The 17,178-nt window shown below is 42.0% G+C and overlaps 2 protein-coding genes across 3 annotated transcripts in view; both read right to left on the bottom strand.

The window, feature by feature from the left end:
• The window catches only part of KLHL15 (kelch like family member 15), a 32,505-nt gene extending 27,619 nt beyond the window's left edge, over positions 1 to 4,886 (bottom strand). For both annotated transcript variants that reach the window (XR_009530922.1, XM_060087779.1), the window contains exon 1: positions 4,469 to 4,886. The gene's annotated coding sequence lies outside the window, so the exon portion shown is untranslated. The remainder of the gene's footprint in view (positions 1 to 4,468) is intronic.
• Positions 4,887 to 13,773: 8,887 nt separating this feature from the next.
• Positions 13,774 to 14,230, bottom strand: LOC132481850 (guanine nucleotide-binding protein G(I)/G(S)/G(O) subunit gamma-5-like). The gene has a single exon (XM_060086705.1). It carries the CDS (start codon positions 14,178 to 14,180, stop codon positions 13,974 to 13,976), a length of 207 nt encoding a protein of 68 aa, XP_059942688.1. The 5' UTR covers positions 14,181 to 14,230; the 3' UTR covers positions 13,774 to 13,973.
• Positions 14,231 to 17,178: the final 2,948 nt, after the last annotated feature.

Below are 17,178 nucleotides of genomic sequence, written 5' to 3'. Positions count from 1 at the left end.
TGTAAAACGATGCCGTTCTTCTCACCAAGTTTTTCGTTGTTTTGGAAAATATTTATTTTCCATTAAAAAATGTTATTTAGATTAACAGGTAATGGGTTTTTTTGAGAATGAATAACAAGTAAGTATTTTTTTTAAACTTCCCAATTTTAATTATTAACATGTAATGGGTTTTTAGAATGAATTACAAGTATTTTTTTAAACTTCCCAATTTTAATTTCTAATATGGTCAATATAAATAGACACAACCCACATAAACAAAAGCTCTTTGAGATCCCCGTAATTTTTAAGAGTATAATGATGTTCTGAGACCAAAAAGTTTAAGTACCACTGACTGTACAAGAGATAAATAACAACACACACACACACACAAAGCAACCTCTTCCTACCTCTGCCCTGGAAGACCATTACTGCTATTTGTATCACAGAAATTTCCAACAGTTCAAACTCTCTAGTGACCAGTAAAGAAAGAAGTCTGGTGGGAGTAAAATTGGACAGGAAATTAAAGGCAAAGAAATTAAATGCTTCCTTTTCAGTTAGAAGGCTGTCATTCTGATTGGAAGGCAAAATTCTGGGCAATTAAGTAGAAGATATTTCAAAATTAACTAACCTCCATGTTTATGCCATAAGCAATAATTTAATGCTTTCACATTCCTCCTACAGCTGCTTGAAAATTCATACTAAACCCTAATTTATTCAGTACAAAGCTAGATTCTCAGAGGTTGATACACGTATCCCCAATGAAAACTTTGAAATATTTCAGACTACCTTCATCCTCAAACTGTTAGCCTACCAATGTTGATGCCTATGCAGAAAATGCCATACTTGCATACTAAAAAGAAAATGCAAAGCTTACTACGGATAAAAATAGAATTAATGCCTGAATAGTAAAATTTCTCACAATTTCTGTAACCTGTAAAATTTTTATTCAACAATCTCAAAGCAACCAACTTCTCAATCTAAAAGGAAAGAAATTCCAAAAACAGACTAACTTTATTAGCTGTATTAGCAGTCATTTTACCCTGAGATATGCTACTCAAATTGAGAAACAACTAAGGCTAATACTAGAGGAAAGGCTGCATAAGTTAACTAATTTGTTTAGTACTGGAAATTCTTTCTTGTCCATCAAAATGTTTTTATAACTCAGTACCAAACTGCAAATGACCATTAACTAAGCTTTTAGAAAGGCTCTGGGTCCTCCAGCCTCCTGGTTGGCACCTAATATCTAAATTACTTCACTTTTCAGGTATGTTTAGTATTTAGTCATCCTATAATAAAAGAAACCTTATAAGAAAAAGCCACTCCTGTTTCAATGCTACTTTTTCATCAGAAGATTTTAATGCCCCTCTGCTTATTCCTCACTACAAGTAAAAGTAGTCCAAGAGTGATGTCATGGAAAACAGCTTCCCTAGCCTTTAGAGATTGGATCCAGTGAGAATTCTAGGAAAAGCCTCTATTGGGGAATAAAACCCCAAATCTTCTAAGTTACTTCCTAACATGAAATCATCAATACTATAATGTTAACACCTTAGTTTTACATAAGAAATAAACAACTAAACTGAACCTTTCGGAAGGTCCTGATGTTATGATACAGATTTCCTGCAAATCTTAAAATGATGCAGAATCATTAACTAAATTCAATGATCTTATCAGAGACAAAGAATACATCTTCTGTTTTTATCTGCTTCAATGATTCAGCCAAATGAGTTTTAAAGGTCTATTAAAAACAAAAAGTCTGAGGAAATATCTTGCCACTTGCCTCCTTGCTGTTTCTTGAAAAACAGCCATACACCCGCCTTAAGACCTCTGAACTTGCCATTCCCTCTGCCTGGATCACTAATCCCAATATACATGGCTCCCTTCAGGTCTTTACTCCCGTGTCTTATCTCAGTGAGGCCTTCCCCAAACCCCCTCTTTAAAATCGAAAACCACCCACCCGCCCCACCCAACAGAAAGTCCTCCTGTTCTTCTCCTGCTTTATTTTTCTCCATAGTATATTAAATGGAGATACAGGCTATTTTCCTTATTTAGTTTACTTTTCTGTTTTCTTTTTTTTTGTTTTGTTTTGTTTCATTGACTGTTGTATCCCCAAAACCTTTCTAGGAACGGTGCTTGGCACATAATAAGTGCTTAATAAATATTTGTGGGATGAATAAACAAATTTAACCCTCGCAACCCTCCATGTTCTGTTACCATCCCTGATTTAGAGATGAAAAAAAATCAAAGCTCACAGACGTTAAGTAACTTGCCCAGGGCTATGATTCTTCATAAGCTGGGGTCAGTCTGACTTCAGAGCCTTCGAGTTTAACCACTATCCTGCAATGCTTCACCAATAACTGCCTTTCATTTCTCTTTAATAAAAAAGCCCACAACAGCTACAGCATTCCAATTCAGAGGAAATATATGCTAATAAATTAATCCGACCCTTCATAAGCTATAGATTCATTCTCTTCACAGTTAATTTTATTCACTCTGAAAACGTCTAAAATAGGAAAGGGCAAGTTTCAGAACAGGCCAGCTACATCATTTTTGGGGCACAGGGCAAAATGAAAATGTGGGGCCCCTCGCTCAAAAGCAGGAAAAAAGTGTTGTTAAAGGTAGTGAAGTACAAAGCTTTCTCCTTTCTTCTGAGGTCTCTCTCGACATGTCATGGTGTTTTTTTATTTGCTGTTTAATGCATTCTAAGTAAAGAAAAATAAAAATTTACATTATTACCACGAATTTCACCATTCACCTTTATATTGTACAATGCCAGTTTTACGCGCAGATTATTAAACCAAGTTTGGGGTCCTTCTGGACACCCATGAAGCCACGCCAGCCCTGGTTCCAAGGTTTTAGCCCCAGGTAACCCAAATCAAGGCAGAGAGAAGGCCAAACCTTGAAATTCCCAATGAAGCACCAATTTGCCAAAATTTTATCTTCAGGACAAGCGATAAGTCCAATGTATAAAAGCTAGCACATTAAAATAGGCTCTTCCTTTTGCTAATTTAATCCTGCCCGCCTTATATTATTCTGCTTTTAAAAAAAAAGCATATTCGGAAAGACAACTGGTATTGGATTATAAATTTAATAAAACATTTCAGAAAAAAACTCAGAAAACCATTTGTTAGCTAAAAATAACAATATACTATAAAAAAAAAAGCTTCTCTTTCACTTTTTGTGGACCATTTTAAGAAGCCATACATTTTTGATGTGCCAAATAAAAATGATTTCATACTGATCTGTTACACATATGTATCATAAATTCTGACAAATAAGTCCGATTTTCAAACCACAAATATTTATGGCTTATATATCCTAGTATCCCCCCCAAGTTAATCGGCAATAAAAAGTGCAGATTAACATCCTTTACCACTGAAAAACTGGTTCTAAGCACCTACTAAGTGCTGTGATGATTAAAAAAGAGAATTAAATTACATAAATATGAAATTAAGTGTCCCAAAATTGAAATTTTCTATACATTTCTAGATCTATTAAGTACAGAAATCTGAATGCATTTACAAGCTCTCCAAAAACAATTTTCAAATTACTAGAGATATTCAGGCATCTTGTTTCCTAGATATGAAAATCAGGCATTAAAATTAGGGTATATATCTTAAAAGCATTTTCTAAATTACAATTTAATCAGATTACCAGAAGAAAATGTAAATTCAAAATATAGAAAAGACTAAACAAATGCAAGGTGCTTAATATTCCGAGGAAGAAAAAGGGCATAAGCGGCCTAGAAAAATGAAAAGCAAAGCACTACAGTAACGTTAAATTTGAATTAAAGAATACCGTTATTTAAATAAGCAGTTAGCATTTCGTAGGAAGAAGGCCAAGCAACGTGACTATTATATATCTAGTCGATTTCATAGCACTGCTTCGCTATCCCGCACTTATTCCTTATACTTATAATATAGAAATAAAGAGGCAGCAACAGTTAGCCACTACAACATTCACCACTCTGGCAAAGGTTACTTTAAAAATTGCCTTGCATTTTTACAACACTTTACAGCTACAGATTATTTTCACATATATGGCCTCATACAGTCCTCACTACCCTGTGATGTGGCTATAACTGACTAGATTTCATAGATAAGAAACCGAGGTTCGGTAAGCGATTTTCTCGGAGTCACCCAGTCGAACCCAGACCTTCTGATTCCGCGTTTTATGCCTCGCATTTCGCACAGTTCTATTTCAGGCACACACAGAATTTTTAAAGGGAAGAAACGGGTTAGGGAGAAGATAATCATGGTACCTGCAGCTGTGTGCTGCAAAAAATGGCTGAATTATGCTTCTTTTTTTTTTCTCCTTGAAAAAAATTAAATTTCTAACAATTTAAGTAAACTCAAAGACAAATTAGATCCCGGCGTCAACCAAATGTGTGACTCCGGTCGGTACGGAAAGGGCTACCGAATCCGTGCCTAGCGCGGGGCCGCGGACGAAGCCCGGGCTCCCGCAGGCCGGAGGGCCAGGGGCGGCTACGCACCTCGGGGGTCCGTCCAGCCTCTAGTGGACGGCAGTCTGCATCAGGAAGAAGCGGGCCAGCGGGCCGGACGGTGGGCGGTCGGGCGCCGGGACGGCACTCAGCAGGCTCCTCGAACGTCTACAAGGGGCCGCTCCGGCGCCGGGCCGGGGCGCTCCGGCGGGGGGCGAGGCTGCGCGCTTGCGGCCCCTACGAAACCAGTCCTGGGAAAGAAGACAGCGCTGAGACGCGATTCGAGACAGTCGGGATCTGCGCGAGGCGGAGCGGCGTCGGGGCCGGGCCCGGCCTTGCCAACGCCAGGGGCCTCGCAGCGCCCGGCGGGGATCGGCGGTAGGGCCGACTCGGTGCCTCGGGCGGAGAGAGGGGCTGGGGGGGTCGCGGGCAGCAGCAGAGGTGCAAGCACCGGCGACGTCGACGACGGCGTCTCTGGGCTTCTACCCCGAAGCGCGCCGAGCCTCAGGATCACCCACGCCGGGGGTGGAGGAAGGCGGGAAAGGGGCGGGCAAGGGGCGGAGCGTGCGGGGCCACGAGCCACGGGCAGCTCCGGGCCGCGCGTCCCCTGCGGGCCACGGGAGCCGCCCGGGGCCCGCCCAGGGAGGCGGGGCCCGCCGGTATGGGGCTCCGTCCGCCGTCGTCGCAAAGCGGAAGACTGCCACGCGGGTAGGGAGGTCGTGGGGTGGGAAGCCGAGAGTTGGAACGTAGGCCTGGGAGGCACCCTCGGCCCCCACCGGCGCCTCGAGGGGGCCCGCGCGCGGGGAGCGGCCCGGAGGGTGTTTACCTCCCCCCTGGTCGAGCGCCAATGCCGCCATCTTTCAGCCAGCGCGCGTCACTTCCGGCGCCGCGGGAGCGGGAGCGCGTGTGGGAGCGGGGTGGGGGCAGGGCTGTCCCACGCCCGCGGGGCCCCACGTTCTACAGGCCACGCCAGCGGGCCTCACCGAGGGAAGAAGGCGGCCCGACGCTGCCGCCGCGGGCCCGGCCCGACGCGGCTTCCCCCGCGGCTTCGCCGTCGGGGCTGGGAACTCTCGGCAGTGCTGGTCCCCTCGCCGCGGTCCCACTCGAGCGGTGGGCTCGAGCCGGTGGGGTGCGCCCACCCTCGACAAGTTGAGGGTTAGGAAACCCGGGAAATGTCTTTTTACATCTTGTACACGGTGGGGGTGGGGGAATCAGGGATGACGTGGAGGGAGCTTTGCGGTACGTACCTGTGTTGTAAACGTGACTATATCTGCGCCAAATGATATCGTTGTTTTAAAGGCAACTTGCAGGGGATTGTTGCATCATAGTTCCACTTGGCTAGTTGCACAACAGTTACACGTTTCAGAAATACATTTCCCAGAGGTGAGAAAATTCATAGAAAACGGCATGTCTGCACCGCACAGAAATGCCGGATCTAAAAACGCTGTTCTGTTTCTATTTGCGTCAAAATAAGATGGCAAGAACGAACATTCAGAGGGCAGTGATTTTGGGGGTTGTTGTTCGCTTTTGACAAATCGGTTCTAGAGTTGTAGCTAATGCTTTTCACATACCGCCTTTTCTTGATTTAAGAATTTAAAACTACATTACAGGACTGTTTTGTAAATTTATTGTTGTGAAATCTCTTTGTGGGAAAAGTGTAGATGACAGAAAAACACAGTTGGAGGCCACTGGTTCTACAACTAACCTTAAATTAAGTCATCCATTGCCCATTTCTGATCCTAAACTGAGAGATTTCTCCTACCCCCACCCCCTGCCACCATTTTCTCTCTACACCAATATCCCGAAGATATTGGGAGATGTATGGCTAAAAACGATCATTAATCTCTTTCTAGCAAACTTGAATATGTCATGTTTCCCAAGAGGCCAAAAAAGCACACTGTGTACCGTTTTGCTGAAGTAGACTACTCCGTGAAAAAATAGTGAATCACTTTAATCTTTTGAAAATAGGGAAATACGTGTCCCTTTTCTGATTTAAACCATAAAACAAGCTTTAAAAAACTGTAAGCCATAAATAACTTTTTTAAAAATAAATTTAGTTTTGGCTGCGTTGGGTCTTCATTGCTGTGCGCAGGCTTTCTCTAGTTGCGGCGAGTGGGGGCTACTCTTTGTTGCAGTGTGTGGGCTTCTCATTGCCGTGGCTTCTCTTGTTGCGGAGCACAGGCTCCAGTAGTTGTGTTTCGCGGGCTCTAGAGCGCAGGCTCAGTAGTTGTGGCGCATGGGCTTAGTTGCTCCGCGGCATGTGGGATCTTCCTGGACCAGGGCTCGAACCCGTGTCCCCTGCTTAGGCAGGCTGATTCTTAACCATTGCGCCACCAGGAAAGTCCTCTATAACGTTTTAAAGTTATTTTATGGGGCTCCCCTGGTGGCGCAGTGGTTAAGAATCCACCTGCCAATGCAGGGGACACGGGTTCGAGCCCTGGTCCAGGAAGATCCCACATGCCGCGGAGCAACTAAGCCCATGCGCCACAACTACTGAGCCTGCGCTCTAGAACCCGCTAGCCACAACTACTGAAGCCCGCGCGCCTAGAGCCCAAGCTCCTCAACAAGAGAAGCCACCACAATGAGAAGCCCGCGTGCAGCAACAAAAGACCCAACTCAGCCAAAAATAAATAAATAAATAGATAAATAAAATTTTAAAAAGTTATAGATTCAACTTTGAACTGAGTTTTCATGCGTTATTCTTTTTTTAATTAATTAATTAATTTTTTGGCTGTGTTGGGTCTTCGTTGCTGTGCGTGGGCTTTCTCTAGTTGTGGCAAGCAGGGGCTACTCTTCGTTGCGGTGTGCGGGCTTCTCATTGCGGTGGCTTCTCTTGTTGTGAAGCACGGGCTCTACTAGGCACACGGGCTTCAGTAGTTGTGGCACGTGGGCTCAGTAGTTGTGGCTCGCGGGCTCTAGAGCGCAGGCTCAGTAGTGGCGTACGGGCTTAGTTGCTCCGCGGCATGTGGGATCTTCCTGGACCAGGGCTCGAACCCGTGTCCCCTGCATTGGCAGGCGGATTCTTAACCACTGCGCCACCAGGGAAGCCCCATGCGTTATTCTTGAACATCTAAAAGCGCTGGATTTTGATTTTTGTACATTAGCTAATAGACATACTTTTTTTTTTTTTTTTTTTTGCGGTACGCGGGCCTCTCACTGTTGTGGCCTCTCCCGCTGTGGAGCACAGGCTCCGGACGTGCAGGCTCAGCGGCCATGGCTCACGGGCCCAGCCGCTCCGCGGCATGTGGGATCTTCCCAGACCGGGGCACGAATCCGCGTCCGCTGCATCGGCAGGCGGACTCTCAACCACTGCGCCACCAGGGAAGCCCTAGACATACATTTTGAACTATGTATTACATAGTGTGGCACTGTCCGGAGAGAGACTTGTTCAAGCAGAGACTGAAATGTGTCTGTGTCTGTGTTCTAAGTAGCACGTGTATATATAGTTACAGTGATGTCATGAGCTATTGTCATCACAATGCTCCTTATTATGACACGACACGGTCTGGTGACATTCCATTAAGTCCAGCTTATGTGTGTGTGTATATATATACAGTTTCTGAAACTGGGCTGTGTCTTTCCACCAATCTATATATTTACTATGTAGAGCCCCCCCCCCGAAAAAAAGTTATCTTTAATCACTGATGCCTCCTTTACTATATTTTTTTAATGAGCGTTTTAAACAAAAATTTTTATAAAAGAAACATAAAAAATAAATTTAAAAAAATGAGTGTTTTATAGAAGGGTCTAGTATAATAAGAAGCATTCTGCTTCTCCAAGACCAAGCAAAATAAAACCACATCATTTAAATAAACTAACTCCTCCAGGTAATTCCTGTCTTCAATTACTTTTCCCACCAATTACTGGAAAGTAATGGGAGTTCCTAAATGCCTTGAGGGCATCCTTTCACACTGAAAAACCCCATGGGGCAACTGGAAGCTGTCTTTTCCTAGCCATCTAGCTTAAGTATTTGAGAGTACAGTCCTCAAACCCGATATCTAGCAGTCCAGAAATGTCCGGATGCGTGCTAGAGGCTTGGGGCTGGGAGTGGTAGTGGAGTTAGAAGGAAGTTCATAGCCAGGGGTTCTGAGGATTTAGGATACTGTATACCCTCTCCCCTCCCTCTTTTTTTAAAAAAGAAGTTGAGGCTTTTCAGAAATCCAGAGTCTATGGTAATTATCTTGGTAATCACTTTTCAGGTAACTAGCCTCCACCCCAGTCTTAGGGAATCAAAGAGTTACACCCTCAGCAAACTCTAATAAAGCTGCATATGCATTTTCTTTCCTCGAAAACTTTTGCCAAGCATTCTGTAGCTCTTCAGCGTTTTTTTAAGCCCCTCAGGGTACACCGGTATCCCCCAAATCAGTACAAACTTCTGCGGGTCCACACCAAGACTTGTACACTGACACATTCCAACAGGATGGTGGCTGTTGTCCTAGGCCTTATTTCCGGGTCCCTATCCCAGGTGGAACCTTCAAAATGCAATCAGGATCCCGTTTGATCCCAAACTTTTCCAGCCTTGAAAGTTTGTTGTTTTAACAGCCAAACAGAATATTATGTTGCATGACTAATAGGAAATCGGTGTCTTCATGAATGTTGGAGGAATCCTGGTTAACGTTTACACATCTTGGGCATCGTTGCTCACCTGTCACTTGGAATGACTCTTCTTAGCTTCTCTCCTGTTATTACCTCTGGCCTTCTGGTCTTTCACCACCTCTCCATATTTCTCCAACTCTCTCTTTGCACTTTGTGACTCAAACTTAATTCTCCCTTCACTTCCCTAGCAAAGCAAAAACCTAAAGCCATCACAAGGAAACTGCAATCTCTTTAAACAGGTCATGGCTTCTAGAGATCCTTACACAGGGATGTTCTTTCTGGTCATCTCTAAGTCAGATCTGTACTATTTGGTGGGAACCCATTCTTAAAAATATCAGTTGTTTCTCCCATCTTCTCTCTTCCCCAATCTCATGAGCCCCCAGACCCATCCCCTGGGCCCAGCTAGGAGAATACGAAATTCCTAAACATCCAAAAGCGATGTGGACACAAAAGCAAACAAGCAAAGGCCCTTCACAGGGCACTCCCCCCATGAAACAGGTGTGTCTGAAATATTTTCATTTGTGTTATTTCACCAATGTGGGGTGCTACCTCAAGGAAAATGAAGTGATAACATATCTTTATGGTCAAGGGGACTCAACACTAATTCTTCCAGGAACCAAATGCTTCTTCATATTTCACTTCCATCCTTAAAGCCCTAGCAAACAATTCTCTGCCTGCAGTTGTTAGGGTAACTGCTTTGCACCTGTGGCCAGCCAACAAGGATTCAAAAACACTCAGCTTTGGTTTCAGAGTCCCTCACACATTGTGACAGATTTAGACAACATGGGGTGCTGTGTGAGCCAGCACAAACGGGGGGATGTAATCTGGGCTTCGGCGTGTCAAGCAAGGTTACTTGGAGGCAGTGATTGCTAAGTTCAGTCCAAAGGGAAGGAGGAAAGGGAAAAAGAGTAAAGGATACTCACAGGGCAGTGCCTTCCAATCCTGGAAGAGGCAGTGAGGCACCTTTATTTAGAGAACCGCTGAAAATTTAGATAGGGTTACAGTAGGACCCGAAGGGCAGAGGGAAAAGAAGCAAAAATCAGGAAGGCTGGCATGTACAGACCTTGGCAGACAGGGCTTCTCCCCTCCTGTGTTGCCTCTCACCCCATGCTCTTTCCACTGTATTATGTTATTATACAGATTAACATATTCAGTGATCTTCACACTTGCATTTTTTTTACTCCTACTTAATTCAATAAATTGTTCACTTATAATCTACTATACTAATTTATTTATTTATGCCATAAATATTTATGAGTACCTACTATGTGCCAAGTCCTGTTCTAAGCACTGCGGATCTATCAGTGACCAAAATATATAAAAATCCTTGCCTTCATATAGACTGCGTAAGTCAGGCAATAAACAAAATAAATAAGCAAATTATATGGTCTCTCTTAGAATGTGACCATATGGGAAATAATAGAGCAGGATAAAGAGATTACGAGTGTCAAGGGGGAGAGGTGTTTCAATTTTAACTGGGATGATAGGGTAGTCATTTTAGCCTTTTTTTTTTTTTTTTTTTTTTCTCGCCACACTGCGCAGCATGCAGGATCTTAGTTCCCTTACCAGGGATTGAATCCACGCCCCTGCAGTGGAAGGGCGGAGTCTTAACCACTGGACCACCAGGGAAGTCCCTTTGTTTTTTTCTTCTATTATTTTAGCCTTGACTTGAAGGAGATGAGGGACCAGACTGTGTAAAGCCTTATTGGCCATTATAAGGTCTTTGGCCTTTGAGAAATTAGGAACCTTTGGAAGGTTTTGAGGAGAGGAGTAATACGATTAACACTCAGGCTGTTGTGTAGAACAGAATTTAGGCGTAATGTAATATACAACATGATGACTATAGTTAACACTGGTGTATGGTATATTTGAAAGTTACTTAAAGAGTGGATCCTAAGAGTTCTCACCACAAGGAAAAAAGCATTTTTTCTTTTTTTTTTCCCTTTGTATCTGTATGAGATGATGGATGTTAACTAGACTTATTGTGGTGATCGTTTCACCATATATGTAAGTCAGGTCATTATGCTGTACACCTTAAACTTATACAGTGCTGTAATGTCAGTTACATCTCAATAGAACTGAAAGGGGAAAAAAACACTGGAAGATAATACACACAAAAAAATAAAATGAGCAGTTTAAAAAAAGAATTAGGCAGACAAGTGTGGAAGCAGGGAGATGGGTAAGGAGACGGACTTTTCCAACGATGTAGTGGAATGGGGGCCACAGTGGAGACGGTGAGAACTGGCCAGAGTCTGTAAATATTGTTGAAGGTAGAACCAACAGAATTTCCTGGATGTAGGGATAAAGGAAAGAAAGGTAGCAAAGAAGGATGGAATTTTCATTTCCTGAGATCTGGAAGACTTCAAGAAGGAGCAGGTTCGAAGGGAATGGGGGAAAAAGGAGAAGGTGCAAGGAGTAGAACCTGGGGCGTGCCAAGGGTAGGAAGCCATCCCAGAGAACATCAGGAACTGGTCTAGGAGACTAGAGTGTGGTACACTACAAGCTGGGGAGACACGTGCTGTAAGTTGCTGAACATCCACCGTCAATAAAAGATACAGTGAATGTCGCCATTTTTTAAAATTAATTTTTATTGGAGTGTAGTCGATTTACAGTGTTGTGTTAGGGAATGCCCTGGCGGTCTGGTGGTTAGCACTCTGTGCTTTCACTGCCAAGGGCCGGGGTTTGATCCCTGGTCGGGGAACTAAGACCCCGCAAGCCACGAGGCACGGCCTAAAAACAAACAAACAAAAAATACAATGTTGTGTTAGTTTCTGCTGTACAGCAAATTGAATCAATTATACATATATCCACTCTTTTTTAGATTCTTTTCCCATATAGGTCATTACAGAGTATTGAGTAGAATTCCCTGTGCTATACAGTAGGTTTTTGTTGGTTATCTATTTTATATATAGCAGTGTGTATGTGTCAATCCCAGTCTCCCAATTTATCCCTCCCCCCCTTTCTCCTTGGTAACCATAAGTTTGTTTTCTACATCTGTGACTCTATTTCTGTTTTGTAAATAAGTTCATTTGTACCATTTTTTTAGATTCCACAATATAAGCGATATCATGTGATATTTGTCTTTCTCTGTCTGACTTACTTCACTCCATATGACAGTCTCTCGGTCCATTTTAACTGAAAATATTTACCTCGAAATGCAGTCTAGACAATGCCCCCTTGAAAATGAAAACATTAAAAAATAAAATTTTTAAAGAAATTCACCACTTTTGTGCTCCTTACAAGCTAATGAAAAATAACACTGTGTTTCAGAAGCCTCAACATGCAAGCCACATATTCATGAGGTGTTTGGGAGATTACCAAGGGGCTGAGGGTAAGTAGAGCAAGGGCTGGGCTCTGGGGCACTCCAACGTTAGGGAGTCATCTGGGAGAAGATAGAGAGCTGTCAAGGAGACAGAGAAGGAGTAGCCAGTGACATAAGAGTAAAACAGAGTGTGGTATGCTAAGCTGGCTAGAAAAGTACTGTAAGTTGTTAAACACCCACTATCAATCAAAGATGAAATTAATGCCATCATTTTAATGAAGTGTATTTACTTTGAAACACAATGTAGACAATACCCCCTTGTAAATGAAAATGTTAAGAAGAACAAATCCTCCCCTAAAGTTAATCATTTTTATGTTCTTTAGGAACCAATGAAAAGCAATACTATACTTTAGAAGACACAAGCAGCATATTCATCAATACTGCACTTCAGTAGATCTGCATGCAAACACACACACATCCTAAGTGTGAACGCCAGAGTTGAGGTGAGTGGGAGCAATGAAGAGCTGCTATATGGTGTTTGCTTGATGAAAGAAGTGAAGAAAAGCCTCCAGTAACTACTGTTGCCAGAGCACAGCTTTAGGGTTTGGGGACTGTGGTTAAGGATAGAGACGGGATTGAATCTAGGCTCTGAGGTTATTTATTGGTTCTGAAAGTAAGTTCTTCAAAAAAACAGCTATGCATAGCTGTCTTGGGACAAAATGTCTTTGTCAGTACAGGGCACGGAGGGACTTCAGGTAAGTCAGTTCTGGCCTCTTCAGCTTGGGGCGGGGGTAGCTGAAGTGAAAGCAGGGGAGGTACATGTGAACAACCGGGCCCAGGCCTGGCTGAAAGGACGGCTGAACTTTCCGCTGTCCTGGGAGCATGACTTGGGAGGGACACTGGAATGCTAAACATAAGTGGGGCAGGATGGCCCTCTGGGAATGGAAGTCTCAAGGTTGTGAAGATGGTGATTTTCCTCAAATTTATCTACAGCTTTAAAACAATCCCTATCAGAAGTGTTCTCCTTATACAAGCAAACACCATGTGCCTGTAGCACTTTGGTCAGCTTCACCAGAGAGCAGTGCAGGAGACTGTGCAACACAGTGCTTCAACATGTGGGTTATGGGTCTGACTGCGTGGGTTCAAATCCTAGATCCTCCATTTTTTTGCTTTATGCCTTCGGGCAATTTATTTAAAAATTTTTTTTATTTTATATTGGAGTATGGTTAATAAACAATGTTGTGTTAGTTTCAGGTGTACAGTAAAGTGATTCAGTTATACATAGACGTGTATCTATTTCAAATTCTTTCCCCATTTAAGTTATTACAGAATATTGAGCAGAGTTCCCTGTGCTATATAGTAGGTCTTGTTGGTTATCTATTTTAAATATAGCAGTGTGTACATGTCAATTAATTTCACCTTTCCAAGGATATGGACAATCTCCAAGGGTAATTGTTTTTCTTTTTTTTATATACTAAGTATTTTATTGTATGCTGCCACCAGTGTATATAAAATAATTACCCTTGTGAAACAGAAATTCATGAATAGTCAGAGAGGTAGACTGACAGAAGTAGAAGTTTGTATAGTATGGCACGTGTTATAGAGACAGGCTTTTGTACAGCCTTCAAATTTAGCTTTCCTTTGAATATTCATCGGTTTGTGAAAAGTGGTTTAAAAACCTTGCAAAGATTCATTTTACTACAAAAAGGAACAGACTTTCTGAGGTCTGAAGGGATTTGTACTTGAAGATACTCTAGTCAGCAGGGGGTCATGTTGAGCATTCTGCAGACAGAATTGTTTCAAATCTGCAGCTGCCTGGGAACCCTTCACGCAGTTGAGCCTGGCCTCCAGCCGGAGCTGTTGAACCACTTTCTTCATAGCGGCGACGCTGGAGGAACCAGACATGGCGCACGTGAGAGCTGGGCAGATCGGCAATCCGTCGGTGGATCGGTGGTGGGTCCTCCAAGGGTAATTGTAAGGAACAAATGCAATAAGGACTGTAAACCACTCAGCACCATGCCTGGTAAACAGTAAATATTTATTTATATTGTTATTCCTAAGAAATATATGCTAAGAATTTGGGGGTATTTAGGAAGAGGAGAGCATCCAAAGGAATAAAAAGATATCCCCCCCAAAATAAAATCCCTATCAAAAACCCAGCAGGCTTAATTGCAGAAATTGACAAGCTGATCCTGAAATTTATATGGAAATACAAAGGCTCTAGAAGAGCCAAACCAGTTTTGAAAAGGAACATAGTTAAAGGACTTACACATTCCAAATTCAAAATGTACTATAAAACTATAGAAATCAAGACATTGTGGTACTGGCATAAGGATAGACATGTAGATCAATGGAACAGAATAGAGAGTCCAGAAATAAACATTTATATGGTCAATTTCTTTTCAAAAATATTTATTTGGCTGTGCTGGGTCTTAGTTGCGGCATGCAGGATCTTCGTTATGGCATGCGGGATCTTTTTTTTTTTTTTTTTTTTTTTTTTTAGTTGCGGTGTGCGAATTCTTAGTTGCGGCATGTGGGATCTAGTTCCCCAACCAGGGATCGAACCCGGGCCCCCTGCATTGGGAGCACAGAGGCTTAGCCACTGGACCACCTGGGAAGTCCTTGGTCAATTTATTTTTGACAAAGGTGCCAAGGCAATTCCATAGGAAAAGGATTGTCTTTTCAATATATAGTGCTGGTACAATTGGATAACTACATGCAAAAATATGGAGTTAAACCCTTAGCTCACACTATACACAAAATAGATCACAGACCCAAAAGGTAAGAGCTGAAACCATAAACCTTTAAGAAGAAAACATAGGAGTAGGTGACTTCCCTGGTGGCACAATGGTTAAGGATCCACCTGCCAATGCAGGGGACACAGGTTCGAGCCCTGGTCCAGGAAGATCACATATGCTGTGGAGCAACTAAGACTGTGTGTGCCACAACTACTGAGCCTGCTTTCTAGAGCCCATGAGCCACAACTACTGAAGCCCGCGCGCCTAGAGCACGTGCTCTGCAACAAGACAAGCCACCGCAGTGAGAAGCCACACACCGCACAGAAGAGTAGCCCCTGCTCGCCACAGCTAGAGAAAGCGCGCGCACAGCAACGAAGACCCAATGCAGCCACAAATAAAAATAAATAAATTAATTAATTAAAACAAAAGAAAACATAAGAGTAAATCTTTGTGTCCTTGGGTTAGGCAAAGTGTTCTTAAATTTGACACCGAAAGCAAGATTCATAAAAGAAGAAATAAATTGGACTTCATCAAAGGTAGAAACTTTTGTTCTTCACAGATACCATTAAGAAAATGAAAAGACAAGCTACAGACTGGGAGAAAACATTTGCAAATCATGCATCTGATGAAGACTTGTATCCAGAATATATAAAGAACTCTTGCAACTCAATAATAAGATAAACAACCTAATTTTAAAATGGGTTTAAATAGATATTTTACCAAAGAAGAGATATGAGTGGCTATTAAGTACATGAAAAGATGTTCAACATAGTCATCAGAGAAATGCAAATTAAAACCACATCTACTAGAATGTCTACAATAAAAAGAAGAGACAATATTAAGCATTGGTAAGGGTGTGGAGAAACTGGAGCTCTCATATGTTGCTGCTGGGAATGTAAAATGGTGCAGCCACTTTGGAAAAATTTGGCTGTTCCTCAAGATGTTAAACATAGATTTACCATAGGACTCAGCAAATGCACAAGTAGATATTTACCAACATAAAGGAAAATATGTTCTCATAAAAACTTGTACACAAATGTTCATAGCAATATTATTCACAACACCCAAAAAGTGGAAACAATCCCAATATCCATCAACTGGTGAATGGATCAACAAAAGTGGTATGTCCATAAAATGGAATTATATTCAGCAATAGAAAGGCATGAACTACTACTGATAGATGCTACAACATGGATGAACCTCAAAATCATTATGCTAAGTGAGAGAAGCCAGAAGCAAAAGACTACATATTGTATAATTCCATTTATATAAAATGTCCAGAAAAGGCAAATCTATATATATATAAAGACCACTAGTGGTTGCCTGGGGCCAGAGATGGATACAGGGATTGACTGCAAATGGGATTGACATGAGGGATCTCTTTGGGGTGATGGAAATGTTCAAAATCTGGATTGTGGTGATGGTTGCACAACTCTGTAAATTTACTTAAAAGCATTGAATTGTATACTTTTTTTTTTTTCTTCTCGTGCCTTGCAGCTTGTGGGATCTTAGTTCCCCGACCAGGGATTGAACCCAGGCCCCGGCCGTGAAAGCACCGAATCCTAACCACTGGACCGCCAGGGAATTCCCCAAGTTGGAGCCAATGTTAATACTATTATTAATAGCATTATTTTCAGTGACATTTCTACTTCCAATAAAAGTTTCTGACAGTGAAGCATATTATATACTATTACCAACAAATTTTATGTTTTTTATTGAGATATAATTCACATACCATAAGATTCACCCTTTTAAACAGTACAATTCACTGTTTTTTAGTATATTTGCAGTTGTTTAACCATCACCACTAATTCCACATCTTTATTACCTCAATGGGTTTTCTGAATTGGCTGGTACAGTATAACTATTTAGAATGTAAGATAAATTTGAAATTTAGGAACTTATAAATTTAGAAGTTAGATTTGTTCAAGTTTAGGAATTAAATGCCTCCACCCAAATACAATATATTGTACAGTTTTTACCATCACTTAACCAATGAATGCATTTATTGAAATGTAACTTCCTATTTTAGGTTAACTGTTGTACCCAAAACTTGTGTGATAGAAAACATATATATGTTTTATATATGTAAACATATATATATGTTTACAAAATGTTTATTTTATTGAAGTATAGTTGATTTACAATGTGTTAATTTCTGCTGT

The sequence above is a fragment of the Mesoplodon densirostris genome, chromosome X (assembly GCF_025265405.1).
Source record: "Mesoplodon densirostris isolate mMesDen1 chromosome X, mMesDen1 primary haplotype, whole genome shotgun sequence".
NCBI lineage: Eukaryota > Metazoa > Chordata > Mammalia > Artiodactyla > Ziphiidae > Mesoplodon > Mesoplodon densirostris.
This window is presented reverse-complemented; position numbering and strand designations above follow the sequence as displayed.

Excerpts from the sequence above, each read along its gene's own strand:
- LOC132481850 (XM_060086705.1), bottom strand. The coding sequence starts at position 14,180 with ATGTCTGGTTCCTCCAGCGTCGCCGCTATGAAGAAAGTGGTTCAACAG.